General features: G+C 45.9%; 1 protein-coding gene across 1 annotated transcript; it reads left to right on the forward strand.

The window, feature by feature from the left end:
• Positions 1–40: 40 nt before the first annotated feature.
• LOC8052758 (sodium/hydrogen exchanger 9B2) lies at positions 41–21,073 on the forward strand. Its single transcript, XM_040215768.3, has 12 exons — positions 41–343; positions 2,878–3,099; positions 5,277–5,364; positions 7,108–7,290; positions 10,059–10,234; positions 11,556–11,662; positions 12,574–12,732; positions 13,971–14,065; positions 14,185–14,197; positions 15,162–15,299; positions 17,241–17,318; positions 20,331–21,073. The coding sequence occupies exons 1-12, from the start codon at positions 235–237 to the stop codon at positions 20,499–20,501; spliced, it is 1,539 nt and encodes a 512-aa protein (XP_040071702.1). The 5' UTR covers positions 41–234; the 3' UTR covers positions 20,502–21,073.
• The last annotated feature ends 2,310 nt before the right edge of the window (positions 21,074–23,383 follow it).

Raw genomic sequence — 23,383 nt, forward strand, 5'->3', positions numbered from 1 at the left:
ATGCCACACATGGACTCGAGAGCGCTATCTGTTTAATAAACCAGGTTTTCTCGGGTCGCCTCGGAGTCAAACACACACCGACAAGTGCTCTCAATTTGGTTATCTCTTGAGAGCTTGCGTCAAATTGTTATAGTTCCGACTGTCTGCTTTCAAAAGCATTGTATCTAATCTGAGTTTTCTTTCCAGGACGTCATGTGACCTACTAGCTGCCTTAGCCACTCTGCCCGGAGCATCATGAAGGACATTACGACAGTCGAAGCGGCTGCTTCTGCTAGTCACGCCATTCCCGCCATTGAAGATGCTCCACAACAGGATGCTACTTTCCCCGGTGAAGAAAGACTGGGTAGGTTGTTTTTCCTTCTTACTAATGCAGGGCTTGGATTATGGACCTCTCTTTGCACTGTTTATATCACACTGTCACAAAAGCTAGCCCAACCTTTTTTTCTTTTTTTGGTTGAAAAAACCTTTGAACATAACACGCTCCCCGAAATTGCGTTATTTTGGTTCTGAAGGAGTTGCCGATGTGGTTCTTTGCAGTGATATAGCAAACGCTGCAGAGAGCCAGGCGTGTCCAGTCTTTTTTCCTTTTCCTTTTCTTTTTCTGTGTTTTGGTATATGTTCAAGCTCATTCTTTCGATCACAGGAGATGGGTGAATAAACAGGTTCTTTCACAAATGACATAGAGAAAACGGACTGGACTAACTTTCAACTAACAACAATGTTTTCTTTACCACACAAACACCCATAAACCTTTTGAGGAAGTGGATAGGGAAGAAGGTGGCACCAGAACCCAAATGCCGATGCGGCCACGTGGATGAGCCTTTAGGTTGAACGGACCCGCTTCAAAAGTCTATCAAGCAGCACTGGTGGAAGCCGTATTTTGGGCGTCGCTTGCTACGCAACGCGTAGGATGGAATTCGAGTTCATGTCAAACGCCGACGCTGCACAATGCATGCCCCAAAGTATGGCATAGTCGACGCAGCAGTTACGTGCTGGAGGGCACACACTTTTGAAAAATGTTTGTTGCCTCCTTCTGTTCTTTTTCTTTCCCCATCCCTCTTTTCCTTTCTTCCTCAAAGAGTCTCATGTTTGGGGGGAATAAGTACTGTAGCTAGTCGGAGGATGTTTGTCTTGCCCAGTCCTGTACACGTTTTCTTCATGTTTATTGGTGCTCTGTCTCTAGCACGCTCCTTTCGTTTTTAAAAGTTGCCTCTTTGACTTCCAAGCGGTGGACATCCATGCTAAGGTTGAGAGCGGCTAATACAAGCATGATGGGCTGAGGGTTTCGATCCCCATAATTGTTGTTTATTTGTTCGTTGCAGTGACAAAACATTTATTGTATGTTTATCCTGCACAAAAACCCAGTCCTATGACACATTCCAAGATAAGTCAGTACTTAGTGTCTCTAAATAGATAAATAAAAATAATTTTTAATTGATTTGGATTAGACGTTGAAAGTCGTTTCACTTTGTATTCACACTCCATCAGGCGGATCGCGCTGTATCTTCCAAAACTTTGTGGTAGATTTTCAAGAAAGAAGTTGGAAAAAGGGCCTTTAAGAAGGATCTCGGTGTAACCCACTTGCTTACAGAACCTGAATCCGAACAGTGTGTCTTTCGGCATGGGGAAGGGGAATGCTAATAAAGGGCCCCAACCTAGAGAACTAAATCAAAAGGACAGAAAAAAGACGGACCATTTAGTTCTTTGAGTCTAGAACAAGTGTCTCTAAACCCTGGCCCACGGTGGCATTTCAGCCAGCCCGCAAATGACCTTGGTCTTTCCACGCCCGCTGCTACCAATGCAAAAATAAGCGTGTGTAAAAGCACAAACGAAGATATAAAAATAAGATTGAGAGGCAACTAGCATCAAAACACGGTTTTTCTCCCCTTATTATTTATTGTACACTGCCATTCCCGGTATTACTATTTCGTAATGTCATAATTACCAAATATTAAATTTAAAAATGAAGCATATGGGTTCCGCTAACTTTTTATTGTCTTGTTATCTTCGGGTTCTTGAGACAACGACAGGTCCCTGATCCAGCCCCGAGAGAGAGTAAAGCAATTGCTCGACTGCCCTCGCCCACTCGCCTTCATTTCCTCCGTTGCCTCCGTCGTCTGCTATATCGGATTCTGTACCTATTGTTCCCAGCATTCTTTTCGGCGCCACGGACCGTGCCGCACGTTTTCCGACAGGTCCATTGCCTCGTCGGGAAAACACTGGATCCAATCACTGATGTGTCGTCGTTCTGCTACTTCTGTTCTGCTACGTCTTTTTCTGTTCTGTTCCTTTTCTGCTACTTCTCAGGCTTACACCCCCTTGGTGTTTATTGTCTAGGTGGATCATCGCTCACCACAAGATCATCCTGTTTGTTTGTTCTCGTGATAGGATGAGGCCATCCAGTCCAGTCGGGTAGGAATGGGGGGGGGGGGGGGGGGGGGGGGTTGAGGAGAAAAAAGGATGTGAGCTTTTGCAGGACACACTTTCTTTGTGAAAACTTGCACATCTATACGTGCCATCAACTGTTTTGTGCCATGTTGTCGAGTGCAGTGTAGTTTCCATGGTGATGCATTCCCACACTGCCATGAAAGCACCAGTCTTCGGCTTGGCCATCTCATTTATGCGTGCTTCGAGTCGAAAGAGAGAACAAAATAAAGCCACGCGCTTTCGCGAGTAGCTTTGACGGCATTGGAGCATCACCGAAAATACGCCGGCCTTGACAATGTGGTGCGAATATGTTCATGCCGAGTATAAACAAAAACCTATTCCCGCTTCCTTTTGTTTAATTGACGTGAGGTGCTTATTCTGAGAATTCAGGCGGCGCAATACTCGGCCGTAACTGGAGAAGCAGCTCTGATTCCAGGGGTTTGGACGCAGGTCTCGTCGGCAGGGCGCGTCGGCTGTCGTGTCCTCCCGAGGGCCCCGTCTCGCAGGGCCTCTCCTGGCTCCTCCTCCTGGCGCTGGCCTGGGGCGCCCTCTGGGGCCTCTTCGGGGACGGGGCGCTGCCTGGCGGCCACTTCTTCTCCCTCCTCGCCCTCGTCTGCGCCGCCTACGCGGGCGGCCAGCTGGTCAAGCTTGTCCGGCTGCCACCACTCTTAGGTGGGTCACTGTTCGCTTGGTTTGTTTGCTTGTTACCTCTTGCACTGCCCAGGCTGCACTGTGATGCCTGTAACCCGCCTGCAGCTATGCTGTAGTTCGGCATAGCTTGGCAAACGGTGGAACCTATGACCCCAGCTATTCAGGCATAAAAAAGTTTGTATAACCGAGTGCCATTAAATGTTTTACAAGGGTGTTTTTAGGGGCTGTAATTGTCATACTCAAATTATGAGTGCATAAGTTTGAAGAGAAAGAAAAAAGTAAACTTAAAAAAGCTTGTTTTTTTTTCTCATGCACAGAGGAAAATGGCAAAAACCATTCGGTTGATGCTGCTACTCTCAAATGCCACAACATAGAGCAAAAACGTGAAATCTTCTTTGAGATGGATACCTGAAACCAGATCCGAGTGTGCATGGCACCGTCCGTGAGTGGCAGCATCAACCAGACAGTTTTTGCCGTCTTTTTCCCTGTGCATAGCAAAAAAACGAGTTTCTTCAGGCTTCAATCTTTTTCCTGAAACCTACACTCGTCAAATCTGAGTATAAGAAATGCAAAACCTCAAACACCTTTGTGAAAAGTTTCAGTGGACTCTGTTCATTGGTTTATTGATATAATTTTTTTTTACGCCCGAATAGAGCTTGAGCACTGTAGAGCAGGGGAGCAGGGGTCTCTAAACCTCGCCCGTGGATGGCCGGGGTCTTTTCAGTGATGCCCCGTGGCCCGCCGCCACCAACGCAAAAATAAGCGTGCATAAGAAGTCAAACAACAAAAGTGTACTGTCGAGACCGGATATTACGAAGTCAGTGGGAATCGGGGATCACTTCGCTATATCCGCTATTTCGTTATAACCAAGTTCGGGTATAACGAAGTGCAAAAGGGAATGGGAAATCGTGATCGCTTTGCTGTAGCCGCTAGTTCGTTATAACCGATTTCGTTATAACCGGTCTCGACAGTACAGTCAAAAGTGCAAACAGATGCCAGACAGAATCAGAGAAACCTCAATCAAAATGCGAGTTCTCTTGTCATAATATTCGTCGCTAATTAGGACAGTACGAAAAAATTGGGCCCCAAGAAACTCACCGGCATTACTATTTCATGGTCCTATGTTTTATGTCTGTGTAACTAATGTTAAAATTCTTGCACATTCTACATTTGCATCAGTCTTAGAGTCCTGTATCATAACTGCTGCATATCGGGATGATCAGATCTACCATTCCCTGTCTTCTGGCCTGCGTGAATAAGCTCCTACGCACTTTGATTTACGCCTGGTGAGTTTTGTGGGCCCCACCTTTTTTTATAATGTCATAATTAGTGACGCACTCAATTTAAAAATAAATATATGTTTTCATCGACCTCATTTGTTTTTTTAAATTTTACTCTAGTTTTGTGTATATGTACTAGATGTTATTTTTTTTTACTCTAGTTTTGTGTATAGATGCTTTATTCATTTATGTACTTAGCATTTCCTCATTTATATTGCCAAATTTATTTTCCGGCCCTTGGGACCGCGACGGATCACCAATCCGGCCCATTGGCCATAACGTTTGGAGACTCCTACTGTAGAGCAACGGAGCGGGGCACATTACAATGCACTGTCGGAGAGCACTCCGGTCGCGGAGAGATGTCACACGCTTCGCCCCGTCTGCCCAACTCACTGACAGGGGCCGCAGCGTTTGCCGTTTGTTGGGTCATACTGGAACCGCGTGTTCTGTGTTTGCTCTTCTGCCCGTGCATCAGAGTGCTCCCAAGTGGAGACAAATTGCGTTACAGAAGCCGGCACTAGCATATTTTCGTGACCTGGGGGTTGGTTGAAGAGGCGCTGGAGAAGATGGCGTGCGATGTTGCGCGTGGTGTGCAACACTGTCATACTCTGCCTGAAGTGTAATCTCCACAAAGCGTTGCATAACATCTAGGAGCAGTGGGTTTGACAGTCTCCACTACTACCCCTCATAGTGACGAGAAACTGGAACCGAGGAACACCAGGAGCATTAGGCTCGGCACATTGCACTACTACCCCTCATAACGATGAGAAACCGAAACCGAGGAACGCATAGGAAAGAGGACAAATGCACACGGAGGTGCGTGTTTGTTCTCTTTCCTCGGTCTCATATTTTGATTGTTGGAAACATTCACCGACTGGCTTCTTTTTTGCGTGTCCTCACACCTCTGTTCCTGTGCAGGAATGCTCATCACCGGATTTATCCTGAGGAATGTGGACGCCATCAATGTCGTCAGGCACATCGAGCCCAGCTGGGCTTCTGATCTCAGGTGACGACTGAATCAATCGTCGCAGAGGCAGCACCACGTACGACCTAGAGATAATTATGAGACACTTCTTATGCAATTCCTCGCTCAACCAGATTGATGTTTACGAAATATTAGAGGGGCCAAGTACTCGCACAGTCACGGATGCATGCTCGGTGTTTGAATCCTACAACGGGACAGATTCCCGAGCAAGCGATTGTTGGCGAGAAGTGTGCATTTGGGGGATTTGAAGTTCAGTAGCGGTAAATGAGTGCGGACTTCTAAGATGTGTTCTAAAAGCAAGAGAGTAATAGATAATGGAGAGCTGTCATTTTCTACTTTGAAACTATTTCATAATCTTGTTGCAGATAAATTTTATAAACATTTTCTTAGTGTAATGTCAAAAGCCTGCAGTACTGGAATAGTTTAATTAACAAAAGCACTGAAATATTTCTTCTTTAAATTTATTTATTGAGCATAATAAACTGTAAAGTATGGAACATCTCTTTAGTAAAGTCAGTTTCTTCGGGCAAGAGTCTTAGTACAGGTCCAAGTGGTGTGGCACTACGTTCGAGGAGGAGGAGGAAAGAGAGAGAGAGGAGGATTAGGGAGTGAAAGGAGGAAACCCGTCCCGCGTTCTTGCGCTTGGCAGAACGATGAAAGGGGGGGGGGGGGGGGGGGGGCGGAGCAATGAGCATGCGCTCTTCACATTGGGCCTATTTCTCAGGTTTTAAAGAGGGTGCTACATGCATGGTTTTTGTTCCATTTAGCCACTTTCATAGCGAATTATAGTTTTTTGGGGATTGGGTTAATCCTGGGTAAAAATTTATTTCCCAAACTTATTCGAAAGGGGCTGTTCCTATTCCGTTTACAAATCGCACCGGTGCACTGAGTCGAAGGTATTAAATATATTGACCCTCTTAATTGATTCTGCACCCACTCGCGACAAATCCAGAAACGTAGCTTCTGAATCCGCTAGAATGCCCTAAGCATGGGAAAAGAAAATATTGCTTTCGAATTCGTCTGTTAATCTGTCTGTAAAGTACCCACAACAAATCGCCGGGGGACCTTCCAGACCGGACGTCCAGATCCGAGTCGTCCAAACGGCCGAAGACGCCCGAGGAGGGTGCGAGGACCCTGTCCCCATCCCCGAAAACCATTCTGGGTAAAATAAAGTTGTAAGCCCCCGCCGCAACGTTCCGCCGAGCGCAGGGGACACGGGACGGGATTCCTCCTCACCCTCTCTCTCTCTGATCCTCCTCTCCTTCCCTTTTTCCTCCTCGAGCGTAGTGCGACGCCACTTGGACCTCTACCGAATCTTTACTATATTGGTACCTGGAATGCCTGTAGTAGTATTATCATATTTCAACTCTACTCTAGCCATATCTTTATTCTGCTTTATATTTCTGGAGAGGGAGAGAGATAGATATAAACTTTATTTGCAATTCCATGTCCTGGAGCTCTACATAATATCTTGGAGTTCGTTAGTTCTAAATTATGTAATTTCAAATAAATATGTCTCTAGAACATCTATATTCATTTGCAGTAGGTAATTAGGACTGTTAATTAAACATTTTCTTTTCTTGTAATTTAGTATGTTTTTAAACTCTGTTCGTATAGTATTAGCTCAATAGGTGGTCAGTGCACTTGCAGATGTTTTTAAACATCGAGTTCATATGGTATAGTTCAATAGGTTGTCACTGTGCATGCAGAGTCGTCCATTGTATGAGCGTGCTTTAACAGTTTGCTGTCTCGTTCCCCTGCAAGGAGCATGGCGCTGATCCTAATCCTCATCCGGGCTGGGCTTGGGTTGGACGCGACTGTGTTGCGCAACCTGGGAGGAGCCTGCCTCCGACTCACGTGCTGCCCTTGCCTTATGGAATGTGCCGCCGTCGCCGTCAGTGCAAGGCTCCTTCTCGGCTTCCCTTGGCTGTGGGGCACGCTTCTTGGGTGAGTGCTGCGAGTCAACTCTCCTGGTTGGTTTGCTAGATCGTCACTAAGGTCTCTGAACTCATACTCATACCTACAGCTGAACCAGTACTCTCACTAAACTACTCACACTCACAGCTTAAGTAGTACTCAGACTGAACTCACTCATACTCACAGGTACTCACCGCTGAACCAGTACTTGCACTTAACTCACTCAAACTCATAGCTGTATCAATACTCACTCCGAGCTCACTCATACTTGCAGCTGAACCATTATTCACACTAACTCGCTCACACTCACAGGTGCTCACAGCTGAACTAGTACTCGCACTGAAGTCACTCATGCTTGCAGCTGAACCAACATTCACTGAACTCACTGATATTCACAGGTGCTCACAGCTGAACCAGCACCCGCATTGAACACGCTCACACTCGTAGCTGAACCAGTACTAACACTGAGCTTACTCAAAATAGTAGGTGCTCTCAGCGGGACCAGTACTTGCACTGCACTCGCAGATTACGTAGTACTCGCTCATACTCACAGGGGCTCTTAGAGCCGAACCAGCAGTAGCGCTGAACTCAATCACACACAAAAAGTAGTTACTCCTCCAAAATTCTTTTAAGTGGTAGCATGTGGCACATTACAAAATAAACCTTCCCCCCCACCCCCCACGGGAATATTCTTTTAGTGCAATATTTACCTAACAATACTCATTTCCAGCCTTGCAACATAACATCATTTTGCATCGATGTGCTGAAAATTGAAGCATGTTTTGTTACTCCCAGTCCCAACTCATAAAGTGCCTTACTGTGTAAATATTGCACCATAAATTGTTTTGTTTAGGGAAACTTCATTGTGTTCCGCACCGTATTTTATGTCATGCAAGTGAGTTTTTTCCCCACATTTCTGTTGATGAGTCTTGTATGGTGGCGAAACTTATATGCATTCTTTTTTTTTTCAGAAAGCTGTGATTCAATAAAACCATGGGGGTGATATTTCTCATTTAATTTGTCGGCAAGAATATTGAAACTGGCCACTGCCGCTTGCGTTTATATCGGTTGGCACACTACATCAACAAAATCGCAAACAGCTTTCTGAAACTCTCAAGCACGGGAACACCAGCAACGTTTTTTCAGTCGTTTTTTTAGCATATAGTGAGGAATGAGGACAACCCCGTACAAGCAGGATGAAAGTGTGAGCGGTCCACATGGTCCTGCTGCACCCGCGCTCACTCGAGGGTTGAATGCGTTTCCAGCAGTATTCACGACTCCAGCGAACTATCTGGGCACGCTGGTCAGGAAAAATGGCGGACGAAAGGACGTCGTTTTCGTTGTTCAGCGGGCGACCCCAATAAATTTCTTGTACTGCAGCGTGAAATCGGTGTTCCATATGAAAGCAAAGCGATTTTTCGACGGTAGAAACCTTCTTCTAGTCAGTGCGTAGAAAGGACACGGTGGAGGCATGAAAATAATTACTGGAAACAATGTTTGTTTCTATGCTGCCTACGAGAACCTAGCAGCGATAGCAGAAGACAGAGTCGGAACGACCTTTTCTCCTGAGCTTCTCAACGTTGCCGCTACGCGGCGTTGATTTTGTTGGAGTCGCGAATACATGGGCGTTGATCGGAGATGGCGCCGTTGGACTCGACAACAGTGTTGTTGGCGATATCCACAATTAGTCGAGTAAATGAAGAAAGTTTAGTTGCAGATCAACCCACAGATAGGTCACAGTCCGTCCATATTGGGGGGCACCGACAGAACGATCCCGGTAACCGTTCACCAGAACGGTGGTGTCATGACCCGGCAGGAACTCCGGTGCCGCAAACTGGAGGCCCGTAACCTGTACAAGTGAGATGAAAATACGAGCGGTCCGCACGGACCGGCTTTACCCACGCTCACCAGCACACCAGTGGGAACCGTACCCGGGTCTGCCATGTGCGAAGCGGAGACGTCACCGCTGAGCAACGCCCCTGCGTTAATAACCCACTCTACGCTTTGGGTCTCTGTAGTACCCGATACTCACTTTACATGCTCTCCGCATACAAAAAATAGCCAATAACAAAAATGCCGTCGTAGCACCGTCAGGGCCAAGAGCGATGGTGCCGGGAGACGGGCGTTTAATCGCTTCGGAACAAAGAAAAAACAAAAGCGTTCGGAACAAAATGGTTGGATGTCCATTTTGTTCCAGACGCTTTTGTGCTCACACCCCGCAGTGGGTGAACTCGCACTCGTAAAACAAAACGAGCTCAACAAGCTGCGCTCGTTGAGCACGCCGCAAACGCCGGCAGCCATGTATGTTATCATTTGAAGCAGAAGCGGAAATGCAATCTCGGGATATTTCTGAAAACCATAATGACTATCTAGATCATTCGTTTCTTGAACGTAAAAATATTGTTGACATAAACACTATTACGGCACGCAGAAACAATGTTACAACAAACATTTCACGTGTCAATCATCTCTCCAACCAGTAAGAGCCAAGAAAAGGTGCTTAGTTTTGTAAGCACTAGGCGGGGCCTCATCCCACCCGGTGCTTACAAATTGAGGTGAGGAATCACCATCTAAATTGAGTCTAACAACGTAAATATTGCTAAAAAAACAAATCTTTATTTTTGTGGAAAAATTCACAAAAAAAAAAAAAAATGTCCCATTTAGGCCCTTTAAAAAAATTTTTTTTTTTTCATTTCTGTGGTCCTTTAAGGGCAGTTTCCACCATGTGAGTGTTTGCGCAAGGGACTCAACCACTCGTCCAACAGGTCTCTTGTGTCACGCGTGCGGCTGAAGCGCAGGTTTGTGCTGGGGGCGGTGTCCCCCGCCGTGGTGGTGCCGAGCATGCTGTGGCTTCAGAGCGAGGGCCTGGGGGTGGACCAGGGCATTCCGACCCTGGTCATGGCCGCGGCCAGCTTCGACGACGTCCTCGCCATCACGGGCTTCGGCGTCGTCCTCGGCATCGTCTTCTCCAAAGGTGGCGCCCCTCTCTCGCTCCTTTTCGTGGCTGGGTGGCGCGAGCCAACGGCCGATTCGAAGGGCTTGCCACATCCATTCATACTGCGTCGACGTCGTGCACGTGCTCTAAAATTGACTTAACCTCACTCCATACTAAAAGCCCGTTCACGTGCTTGTGTTTGCTTGCGAGGAGAAAACACGCTGGCGCCATCTATGAGGTGGCCCTGGAACATCATTTCGCTGGAGCAAAGTTTTTGCTGTGTTTGCAAGATCAAATGTATGTACTACCTATGAGTAATGATTGTTTATGACATTGTCAAAAACGTTTTTCGAGCCAACAAAGAAAGAATGATGTGCGAAAAGGAAAGGGTAATATACCAAACCGTCAAATGTTCTACAACTGCCCAACAGATGGCGTCGTGTGTTCTCTCGTAATAGATCCCGAGAGGTTTTAGGACGCCCGGTCGTGAGCAGTTATGAGTGGGTGAACCGGAACCTCGGCATTTAAAAACCCACTGCCGTCCCGTGTCGCTTCACCTGTGTAATCGTGTGGCACGACCTGCGGGAGTAGCTCGGATCTGCTCGAGTAAGATTTTGAACGAGGTCATTGTCATTGGATGCAGTGAACGGCCAAATTGCTAAACCGGCTTTGAGAGAGCGGCGAAAGATATTTCCACGTTGGGACCTCCATACAACAGTCGGTTTGTCAAGCGAGAGAACCTAATTGCCGTCCAAATCACATGTATTTTCTGATCACAGCATAAAGTTTTGTGGCCATACATGGTGGCCATTCTTTTTTAAGGTTTCAATCGAGCTCGATAACATCACCATGAAAAGGAGCGCTGAAGGGTAACGAAGTAATCGTTATGACCTAAAATGCTAGTCCAGAGGAATCCCTGTTTCCTGTTTTTGTGTCTTTGTCATGGGAACACCAGGCCACAAGATAACACTTTGCACAATGCTTTCATAAACAGTGTGGAGAATGTTTTTGCTATGTTTCGTATGAACACTTCGTAACATTGTAAACCATGATTTCATATTTATACATGCATTGTTTTCATAATTGTGCATACAATGTTGCACACAATGTTTGCGTAACATTACACAGAACGTTTTTCTAACGCTGTTTTCATTGGGACTCACCAGTGCTTCTGGACAGTATCTTAACTGCTTACAGCCCTTCGCCCTAGTCAAATCCAGTTCCATGGATTGCGCGAGCATCCTAGTCTGTTCTCTCGTTGTAAGAGATAACAAGAACTCGATAGTAAGCATACGCAAGTGTGTGAACCATCCTTTAGTCTGCTGTTTGGAGCAGGACGAAACCCTTCTTTTTGTTTCAGGCAACCTTGCGTGGAACATTGCCAAGGGTCCCTTGGAAGCTGTTGTGGGGCTCATCTTTGGAGGCGTCGTAGGAGGCCTCCTCTGGTTCCTGCCCAGCGCACAGAGTGTGAGCTTGCTCGTCCGAGACCCCGCTCAAACCGGCCGGAAATCTGCCAGTGCTGAGCTGGCCCCGTCCCCCTCTTGTCGGGATTTGAATCTGGCCAATGATTGTCGTCTTAATCGTCGAAGAGGTTACTGGCACCGCAAAATTTACCCTCGGACCAGTAATTACTCCTCAGCTATTCTTAGTTCTGTGTTGCCATTGCGCGTGCCCGAAGATAAGAGAGGAAGAGGGGCAACCCTGAGGAGGCTAATTTCAAACTTGCAGATTTTGTATGAAAAAAAAAAAAAGTATGTTTTCAGTTGCGCACTTTTTTTTAGACAACTGTTCCGGAGTGTGCGTGTGTTTTTGTTTTGTTTTCATCTATGCATTTATAAGTACCTGGAGATCCATAAGTACTTCAGAGGGGCATTGAAGTTGTTTCCGAGATCGTCTATTCATGGTCGTTACTCAATCTGTGGGCAAGTATCCCAAGAAACCTAAGATTAAACTATTACTCGTCCAACTTTTCTATTAAGACGGAATCAAAGTTTGTGGCGAACCCATTTTATTACAATTCAGCGTAGAAACCAGAGGGCAGCATCGGACATGCAACAGCCAATCGCAAGTGATCGCTTCCCACGCACGAATCGCACACATTTGAAAATCGGTTCGCCGTTGGTCGGTCCTCTTGCCACACGGAAGCGACTGCTCCAGTTGGCTGTCACACATTCGACGGCGCCTTTTGGTTTCTGTGCCGAATCTCGGAGAAACTGGTACGTCGCAATATTTGATCTTGTTTTAATATGTAAATTGGACGCATATTGTTCTAATCCCGGGATTTTAGAATAGATTGAGTGACAACTGCACCGTCTCAGAAACAACTTCAGTGCAACTTTGAGGGTCAAAACGCGGCAACCGAGGGACGCTCTGCGCAGGGTCAGCGGACCACACTCCGTCCCGTGCTGCTGCTGCTGGCCGGGCTGTGCGTCATGTTTGCGGCCCGCAGGGTGGAGTTTGGGGGCTCGGGTCCCCTGGGGTGCATCGCAGTGGCGTTTGTGGCCGCCTTCCGGTGGAACAAGGATCAGCACGGGGCGGTGAGTGGTGCCCCCCCCACGACGTACGTCCCCTGCATGGATGTATATGTTTATAAACACGCCCTCGTTTGCTCAAAATGATAGAGTTAGCATTATAATCTAGAGGGAAAGGGCCCACGCATATCAATCACTTCGGAATGGCAGGGCGTAGAAATGGACGTCGGTGGTCCCAGTGGGTGATGTCGATGAGCCCCCATCATGGGCGGTGCCTTAGTGTGTGCAGAGAAGCGGCGGAACATCACCTACAAGGTCTGTGCCTAGTTCATTTCCAGCTTACTTCGAGGAAAAACACTCGCATAGGCTTCGTATAAAAATGGATGAAGTCGACAAGCTTTCGAACAACTCCGACTCATCGCAGCAAAACAAATTTACCTCCATCGTTCCCTTCTTGTTCTCTCCTTCGAGACAAACGATGTCGGCGTCTGCGACTTAGCCTGTTCCGCTCTCGTCTTCACCCCCGCCCCCTCCACCCCCCCTGCCCAAACCAAACCAGTGTCACGACGGGTGAATCACCCATGCTCGCTCTGTGGTACATCGAGATTTGAGGGTGTTTCCAACCACTCAGTCGGCGTCGCGCGGCTTATGAGCCTTGTTTGCAATACATACAAGCAGCGAGGAGGTGACGAACATGTAGGTCGTCCGCAACCGTCTCTGCCCTACGCCTCTGCAACGACATGACGAACGCGCTCTTGCGACTCGTCTGTGCGGGCAGAGCCGCGTATACTGTGTGCGGGTGCAGTCCGCCATTTCTTTGCAAATGCTTTTCGCGGTTTCTTTCGGTTTTGTCGGCAGACGGCTTTCTCTTCGGTGGGTAACAATATGGCATTTAGGCTACGAGTTCTTTGTTTCGGGCAGCGCGTTTGGTATAGTCTCCGTCGCGATTACGACCAGGAGGTTTTTCAGTTGCCCCGCCTCCAGCATGATCATCTTACCCTCGATAACTCTCGGGTATCCGTGGAACACTCGCGATTTCCATGTATTTCCTATCTTTTTCGCACATCATTCTTTTTTATCGGCCCGAAAAAGTTTCGACTGCGTTATGAAAACTATTTTTCATAAATAGGTTGCATACGTCTGATCTCACAAATATTGCGCGCTCTAGTCTTGATGGATGCCGGCATGTTTCTCTGGTCGTAAGGGATCTCGAGAAGTGTGTGAGCAAAACTCAAAAGGCTTCCCGGTTTCTCCGAAAGGCCGGAATTCGCTTCAAGCGCGGCCCTTGCGACGGCACCTCGCAGGCCTCGGCGAGCGAGACTTGCGCCCTGCTGTGGGAGGTCTTCCAACCGATCCTGTTCGGTCTGATTGGCTCCGAGGTCCAGATCAAGGATGTCGCGTCGGACTCCACGTGTAAGTCTGGCCCGCGGAGGGTGTTCTTGCGCAGGTTGACATGTACTCTACGCGGTAGAAGGTCTCCGTAGTAAAGCCTGACATACAAAAAACATTGACGTGCAGTGCGGACACTATGGCGCTTTGGCCTTTTGAAGGGATCGCATAAATCGGCCTCTTAACATGTCACGCTACTGTTTATTAGTACAAAGGTGCCGGTAAGAAGTCAATTTATTTTTTTAAAATAAACAAAATGTGGACCAACTTAAATTAAAAAAAAATCTTTTTAGTTTCTCTGAAGAGCGTGTTGGTAACATTGACTGGTTAATTTATATTTTTGTGTTTGGGTTCATAAATAAGAACTCGCAGGGTATTTTATGTTATCCCCCAAGTGCCTAGACTTACTTGCTGAGTCATCCGTCTTAATGTGCTGAGTCATCCCTCTTAATGTGCTGAGTCATCGCTTTCAATGTGCTGAGTCATCCCTCTCAATGTGCTGAGTCATCCCTCTCAATGTTCTGAGTCATCCTTCTCAATGTGCTGAGTCATCATCTTAATTTGCTTAGTCATCCACTGAGTGTCCTAATTTGCTTAGTCATCCACTGAGTGGTCACATGTTTTGTTACCTTTTGTGTCCCCGCTCAAGGACTTTGAAGGTCGACTGAACAAGGATGAGACATATAAGACTTTTGCTTTAATAAATATACAACTAAACAGTAGCCCAATAAAAATAGCCAACATCATGCTAAGCCTTCTATATTCATGAAATCATCAAATAACATAGCAGGCCATTGCGGCATCTGCCATGACAGATAAGCAGGTAGGAGGAAAAAGAAATTCAATCAGCTTTCATTTGATCCCCTTTATCTTGTCCAAATAAGCGTCAGGGTGTCATTTATTGATTTTACACAAACTCGGCTTAATCTATAGGGAAAAGGTGTTTGGTCTTTGTCCTTTCTTACTTTGGTAGACGAATCCTTCAATATTTTTACTAAAAAAAATGCGCCGTCCGAATACTCCAATGTTCCGTGTGCCTGCGTAGTCGTAGCCGGTTTGGGGTCTGGTTGCAGACGGTGAGATATATACTACGTGCCCTTGCGCAGTGCTGGGGCTGGGGGGTACTTGGCATCTCGCTGACGCTGCGGATGACCACCTCCTTCCTGGTGGTGTACGGGGCCAGCCTCAGCCTCAAGGAGCGCCTCTTCGTGGCCATTGCATGGTTGCCCAAGGCCACAGTGCAGGTCAGCAGTGGTGTAACTGACGCTGCAGCCTGTGTCGGTTACAATAGTTCATTCGTTGTATTCACCGACGGTGGTGTGTAGAAAAAAGCTGGATGAACAACTCGACAACTTGTTGGTACCTTAAAGGCCGGTTCGCACACCTGAGGCTGCATACGGCCGTGTGCCTCAAAACCGCTCAAGATCTCTTACGACGAGAGACAACGGCGAGAGACACTGGGCATTTTCGTACAATTCCTCTTTTTTTGCGCGTCATTTTTTTGCTATGGGCTCAAAGATATTTCAACAATGTTAAGAGCAACTATTTCTTATTGATATAATGATTATAATAATACAGTCTAAGCTCGTTCTAACAGACCTTGATTTTGACGAAGATTTCGGTCTGTTGTAAAAGGAGTATGTTGTATGCAGATATGAAGTTGAGTCAATGGTATATAAAGGAAAACCAACCAAACTTCACAAATCGGTATGTTATATCCAGTTGTCTGTTGTAACCAGGTCTGTTATAATGAGCTTGGACTGTAATCTTTATTTAAAATTCCCAGAAACAACCACTATGGTCTGTAGATTAGAGCACTTCTATGTAAACATTGCGAGAAACAAATATATATGGGATCACACTGAAGACACGCTAATACAAATATACTAGTACGAAACACAAAAATATAAATTAGTCAGTAAAGACTGAATTTGTCAACGGGCGGCAGAACTCAATGGCTGACGCACATATGTCGAGATCCGGAGCGGCGACGCCATTATAAGGCGTTAGAATTCGAGATAGGGGGGAAGCGTTGCAGGGTGAGCAAATATCGGAAAATATTAAATGCCTGGTAGAGTGAGCATTGGCTCGAAGATTTACTTTAGGGAGGATGTCAGCCGAGTCAATGGCGCTCTTTGCAACCTGATGTATAGAAACATAGTACTGTACATCTAATCTTGCAAATACCGCGAGACCTTTTCTCCAGGGAAATGCAGTTCCAGGGTCACCTCTAAAATGCCGCCAGCATTCCAGCGTTTTCACTCGTAGGAGATCTCAAAAACTCGGTTTTAAGCAAACGCAAGTATGTTGACAGGCCTTAAAGGTCTCAACAACTGTGGCAATGCATAGTTGCCTTCATCCGTGCCTGAAATAACAGTATTCAACGAATACAGGTTGAATGCAAGAAATTATATACAATGTTAGCAGAAAGGCGAGAATAATTAATAAAGACTCGAATACAATTATAATAATCTCTTACAGGAAAATCAAAACAAGGTACATTTTGTCAGGCAGGTTGCGATGGATCAGGTTAAAGGATAGTATATATGGTAGTTTTGATAGAATAGTTTAAATGCATTAATTTTATTATTAGCCCTTAAGGGCCTCAACAGGGGCATCTGATGATCATAATTTGATTCAGAGTTACCAGCTATCAAGGGTTCAGTGTGTATGGTTAATTAATGTGTAATGTTTTCATCAATAAAGCCAAGGAAGGTCGGCAATCTATTTTTTTTATTATTATGTTGTCCCATGTCTTCCGTACATTGTGTAACGGTAAACAAAGCAAGAGTCCTCATTACATTCAGTTTTTGAAACACTTGCGTGGTGGGAATCATAGTGCATCTTGGAAAGCTACATGTATACTAGTTTGTCTCGTTATTTGTGTTAACCATACCTTTGTTCTCTAAAACCCTGGCTTTGTGAGGGTCCCTTCGGCATGACAAGCAACATAGCAGTCCCCAACTCTGGTTGTAGAACTGGGGCATTGTGACGTTGAGGCGTTTTGCGGTGCTAGCTTCCGTGGCGTACGTGCAGTGTGTCAGTTTTTGCCAGGGATTACCACCGTTGTCCTTTGCAGTCTGGGATAGACCATTCCTGCTTGTGCCCTTTCTATTCACAATTAGCTCATAAGCAGAAGAACCTTCTCCTTGCTCATTGGTCACCCTGGCTTCTCACAACTGCAGGCAGCCATTGGGCCAGTGGCTCTAGACTACGCCAGAAACCTTGGCGCCGACGACAGGACAGTGTCCCTCGCAACCCAGGTGAGCACTCGTGGGCTTCTGCTAGGCTGGCTTCTACGAGCCTTCATTTCATTTCATTTATTGATACTGTCAGCCCGTAAGCTATCACAGGGATGGATATCACGGCATGAAAAAAAAGAAATACGCTTTAACATAAATAAATAAATATACAACTGAACAGTTGCCCTATAAAAAACGCCAACATCATGCCACGAATAATTGAAGCACACATCAGAAGGCAAAGCAAATATTAAAAAAGAGCAAATTAGCAGATATTTATTTTCATAAACAAAGAAAAAATAAACGTCACTGCCAAATCATATGATAGTGGCCATTGAACAATTTTTTCTATGAATTTTAAAAATTCACCGAGAGATGTACATGAGACAGCTTTATCGGGTAAAGCAGTGGTTCTCGAACTGGGTTCCAGGGAACACGGGGGTTTTGCAAGCATCCAAATTGCAGTGCACCCCCACCCCCCCTTAGTTTAACCTTCTATATATATGGACTGAGCCATAGATTGAGTTGGTGTTGCGGACAAAGCAAGCTCACCTTTTGCACTGATATGTATATATATTTTACATTGTGCTCCAGGTTAACCCCTCTTCCTTCTTATACGGTCTGTAGTCCTCTATTTTGTCTTATTCTAGCAGTTCAATAAACTCTTGTTCACTATCTAAACGCCTTTATTGCCCAGCACGATCGGTTGGCAACAAGGGAGGGAGGGGGAGGGTTCCCTTGGGTCTTTTTGAGGCTTGCTGCAGTTTCCTGGGACGAAAAAGTCTGGGAACCCCTAGGGTAAAGCATTGAACTCTTTGATTGCTCTAGGGAAGAAACTGAATTTAAAACGGTCATTACAAACTGACAGGTTTGGAATAAACATGCTATGGCGGTGCATCGATAATTTGCTTTTGCAGATTTCAAAGTAGTCAGATCTATTAATTTTAACGTAATTACGGATAATTTGGGAAATAGATTTTAACCTATCAAGCTTGGTTCTATTGTCAAGTGACGGAAGGTTGGCAAGTTCACATAGTTCAATAAACGAGTCAATGCGGTGATATTTATTAAAGATGAAGTGTGAGGCTTGCCCAGGGGCTCTGGAACCGGGGGGGGGCAGGGGGGGCATTCGCCCCCCTCATGTTTTTTTCGTAGGAGTCATGCCCCCCCCGACGCTGAAGGCTGACCCACAACCCTCCCTTAATGTAGTCAGAGCAACATGCTACAGTGCCTCCCAAGCTTGAAGCAGAATAAGAAAGGACAGCGACGTTTGGTCGGGACGAGAATGAGTAAAGCTGATACCCCTGTTAATTAAGTGCTGGAGTAAACGTTTCTTCTGAGCCAGCCTTGAGGCGCGCGTATTGGTCACATCTTAATCACTGGCAGCAGGACGGGCACAGCTTAGGAAAGGCACCTTTCTACCATACCTTGTCATCGGAAAGGATGGCGTGGAGGAGGCCTCCCTCCGGCTCTGGATAAGCCTCCCCAAACGTAAAACCTCTTGCCGCGGGAAATTGGTCTCTGGCAGAGCGCTTCGACGAACAGCAGTTCGGAGCATATGTCCTTGGAGGGACTGCACACTCTCTTGGACGAGTTTTGCTTGGGATCGGCTCTTTCAAGCCCGGCCATGCCAATACCGTGCTAATTAAGCGCACTGATACCATAATGGCCGGAGAGGGTTCAGAGCTGGCCTAGCATGGGAGGCGCCCCTTGAAGTTTCTGCACAATGCCTAGACTCGAAAAGCAATTCTGCCATCCGTCAATCATTTTCGTACTTTTGTTCGGTGTGACAGAAGAGGCCACGGAAACGCTCTTGCATGCTAGAGATTTTGAAGATCTCTTTTTGTTACTCAGAAAAGATTTCGGCTAAACAAAGGTCGCTTCCTCCATTTCGGTTTTTCCGCGCGTACGATCTTCAAAGTTGGGGTGGGGGGGGGGGATCTGCACTGCAAGGATGTGAGCCTTGACCCCCGCCCCCCCCGATCAGAATTGACTTCCGGAGCCCCTGGGCTTGCCACTGGATTTTCTCCAGTTTAGAACAGTTTGTTATGGTACGAGTGTCGCGTACGATTTTGGCAAATTAAACAATAGGTCTAACTAAATTTTTATATGCAAGTATTTTTATTTCAGGTGTTGAGCTAGCTAAGGTAGGCATCAGGCACCCCAATGTTCTGCCAGCCTTTTTGAAAATGGTATCAATCTGGGTTTTCCATCGTAGATCAGGAGTAAATGTTAAACCTAAAGATTTATATTCCTCATCCCTGTTAAGCACGCCATCATTTATGCGATAACCATAGCGTAAAATATTTGTATTTCTAGTTATTGACATACAGACCGATTATCATTGTAGATAGCAATTTATGTTGACCTGGTCGTCCGGTGTTTCTATTTTTTTCTAAATAATACAGTTGTCAGCGAATAGCTTGATTGGTACTGAAATGATGTTGTGCAGATCATTTATAAAAATCAGAAATAGAAGGGGGCGCCAGACACTTCCCTGGGGTGCGCCTGAAGCCACTTGTGAAAGGCTAGATTCACGCAACCCAACTTTCAGATGCTGTTCGCGAGAGGAAAGGTAAGACCAAAACCATTGCGTGATGACTGGATTTCTTCAAAATTGAGTTGATTTTGATTATCGGTTTTGACTGGGCCACTTCGTGAAACGCTTCCGCGAAGTCTAAAAACACCATGTCAGTTTGACCACGGATATTTATAGCCTGTGAGAGGCTGTGAACTGTTTTGATAAAGGTATAAATAATGTTTGGCTTGGCCAGATATTTGAAGGGCTGTACTTGCCAGAGGTCCTTCCTATGTAGCAAGGTGTGGAGTTAGGCGAGTCGATGCATTTGTACCTGCGTCCTTTTTTGTGCCGTCTTATTTATTAGGACTTCCATACGGCCTTACATGTACCGTAGCTTGCTGTTTCGAACACCAAGCAGTAGCACGAGGACGTGTGGTCGGACGAGCCGCGTAAAATACGGGTGCCAGTAAATTGCAGTTTGTTTTTTTTTCTTTTCCCGTCCCAAAACTTAGGTGTTGACGGTGGCGGTGCTTTCTATCCTGGTGACGGCACCGATTGGGGCGGCAGCCATTGCCCTGTCGGCGCCCCGTCTGCTGCGGCGCTCGGCAAGGTCTCTCGATCCAGCGAAGGGACGCGCGGTCACCGAACCCAACGAAGCAGACGTCGACATGTCCGTCCTGTGAAACGCGGTGATCTTGGGACGCGACGAAGAGCCGCGACATTTGACTGCCGCGTCCCGGAAGCCGAGGCGTCGTCGAAATGCCGTCGGTTTTGCAGATCTCAAGAACGCAAATGGTGTGAAAGGCAGGGACCGGGGCAACATTGATCCCGTTCATTTGCTCCCCCTGTCGCTCTCCCTCGCGCCGTCCAGATTTCTGACGTCTAGCTAATAGCCTATCGAAATATTCTGGCACGGGTTTGGCGGAATCGCCGCCGAAGGCACCTTTCTGCCACTTCAGTTGGCGTGGTATACATATTGGTGCCAATTCGTGCATTTGGTGCAAGGTGTGGCTGTAGCCTAGTCATTTGCTGCTACATTGTACAATGGCCACTAGCATAAAGGCCAATTCACGGAGGAGCTTTTGCTTACATTTTCTTACGTTATACGTTCCAAGTCACCGGAACGTCCGTGCCTCGCATGTTACGTGTAAGGCTACTACTCCTTGACCTCCGGTGACTGTCGACGTAAGCAAACGTAAGCTTTCTTGGGTGGCTTCGGGACTTACCGGCAGAGTTTGAAACGTATGGTGACAAAGATAAATGGGCAACAATGGGCACATGCCATACACAGGGTGTTTTGTTCTAGTCGTTACTGATTTTCTGTAAAAAAATTTGTGAAAGCTACACTAATTTGGTTTGCACGGGTCAGTTATACCACCAGGGAGACATAATATAGGAGGATAATCGTCACAATAAGTAGGTTAATTGCCTATTTGTTGGTTAGCTTTTTAATTAAGGAAAATACACATTGTTTTAATTAGAAACTTGCTGAGTGTCATCGAAAATCATTAAATTGGTATCTTTTAGAAAGGTTTTGGACACAAGAAATGTGTGGTGGTGTGATAAAGTTACCACTTGTGCCCACGCCCTACAAATCTTTCTTTTTTTCTTTATTGCCTACAAATCTTTCTAAAATTTACTTATTTAGAGGTTTTTGATGATGCTCAAAAAGATTTTGATTAAAAACGTGTTTATTTTCAAGAAGTTCATGAACCACTTTTACTTAAATTATATAACTTTTCGTGACGATTAACCCCTTATATTATATTCCACCAGCTGTATAACTCGCCTGCCCAGATCGCATTAGTGTAGCTATCGTGGATTCTTTTTTAAACGATTTAAAGCAAACAAAAACGCCCTGTATGCAGTGAATGCATGCATTGGCGATCAATTTAACGCTACCCTATTTGGCAGCTGAGACTGCTACCGTTCAAAGCTATGCGGAGTGCAAGTTAGTCTCCTTCTTGTAGAAGGGTTGGGATGATGTCTGAATGCCAAACTCTTTTTTGCTGATTGAAAAACAAAATAGTGGGTAGACCTTAAGGCATCTAGCATTGAGGTCCACCCACTCAAAGTCAATCGGAACACGGCGTCGTTCTGACGGCGCCGCAGCTCTTCCGCAAGAAGCAGACGACTTGCTCTCTGCATAGGCCTTGAAGACTGGGGGCAGTGTGGCAGCCAAACCACTCAGTTTGTCAAAGTAACTTGCGTCATGGCAATGGCGCAGACTGTGCCATAATACGAATGTGATACTGCAATGAAAATCAAGTGTAATGGTACTTACCTGTTTGACTCGAATGGTGAAGGTGTGGCATGACAGTTTCATCCATTCGTTGTAATGCATCGGTAACCATACCTCCAACAATTGGCCATTTTCCGATACAACCATTCAAACTACTACTGCTCCTAACTTGACTCTTTCGACCAGTAGTTACCGAGAATCACTCGAAGTTTGTAAAAGGCTTGGCATGGAACTACCTTATTCATTTTGTGGCTTGGTCGAATTTTCTACAAGTGTGTTCTACCGATTATGAATGCGCATGTTTTAAATCGCTCGAAACTGGACACACGCAAAACCTAGGTAGTGTTGGAGGTTATGTTTACACTGCACCAGATGTTGGACTTAAATGCAAATTATAGGCGCCTTTTTCACTACCGGTACAGGTTAGTGGCAAGCACCAAACCCCACCGCCTAAATAAGTGCCAGAGGTTTGCACGTTTCTGTACAAGAGACACATGAACCAGCAATGACGTATGCCCTGTCACACTCTTCACATACCTGTGCCAGCCCTAAGCTTCGCAAAGATGGCGCTTAAGTCCACTGGAGTAAACTCATTGGGCTAAGTTTGGTGTGAAGTAGAAGAAAAAAAGGGCCGATTCAAGTTTCTGCTGCCATTTTGTGCAGTGTTCTGCCACTTCCCTGCAGTGCAGGTGTGCATTGGGAGAGAGGCATCCCTTCAGGCCAGATGAGTGTGTATACTAAATAGGTTTTAAGAAACTAGGAAAATGTATGGGTTGTCTTAGTGCTTAGTTCTTCTTAGCTATAGGTGTTGTTATTAAGCTGTGCCAACATGGAACTTCCTGTGAGGACGGGAACTCAAATCTAACACAGATGTGTTGGCCGTCTTTCACTGAAGCTTGCTCTCGATTTTGATTTTACAGCAAGCGTTCTAACTCCATTGGTCTCATTTCGGTCTGTGCTTATTGGAGGTGGTTACAGTACTGTGGGTTTTACCGCACTAATGTTGTCAAAGCGTGTTTTCTTTTTTTTTTTCCCCTTTTCTTTTAAAATACATTGACATGTCGCAGTTTGCAGTGACCCTGCTTGTTAGTAAACTCTCGATACGGGCACTTCTTTCCTAGCAACCTCATAGAAGGAATAAAGGGATAAAAGTGACTGCCCCTTTTTGCTTTTAAGTGCCGTAAATTATACTCAACTCAAGTACGGTACATTATACCTTTCAGCAGACCTCTTTTTCATACCTTACAAGAGCATGTGATAAGTTAAATCATGGGTAAAATCCCCGAGGTGAACGTGACAACTGCATCGGTAATGTAAATTGCT

Source organism: Ixodes scapularis, unplaced genomic scaffold (genome assembly GCF_016920785.2).
Source record: "Ixodes scapularis isolate PalLabHiFi unplaced genomic scaffold, ASM1692078v2 PGA_scaffold8__174_contigs__length_109621045, whole genome shotgun sequence".
Lineage (NCBI taxonomy): Eukaryota > Metazoa > Arthropoda > Arachnida > Ixodida > Ixodidae > Ixodes > Ixodes scapularis.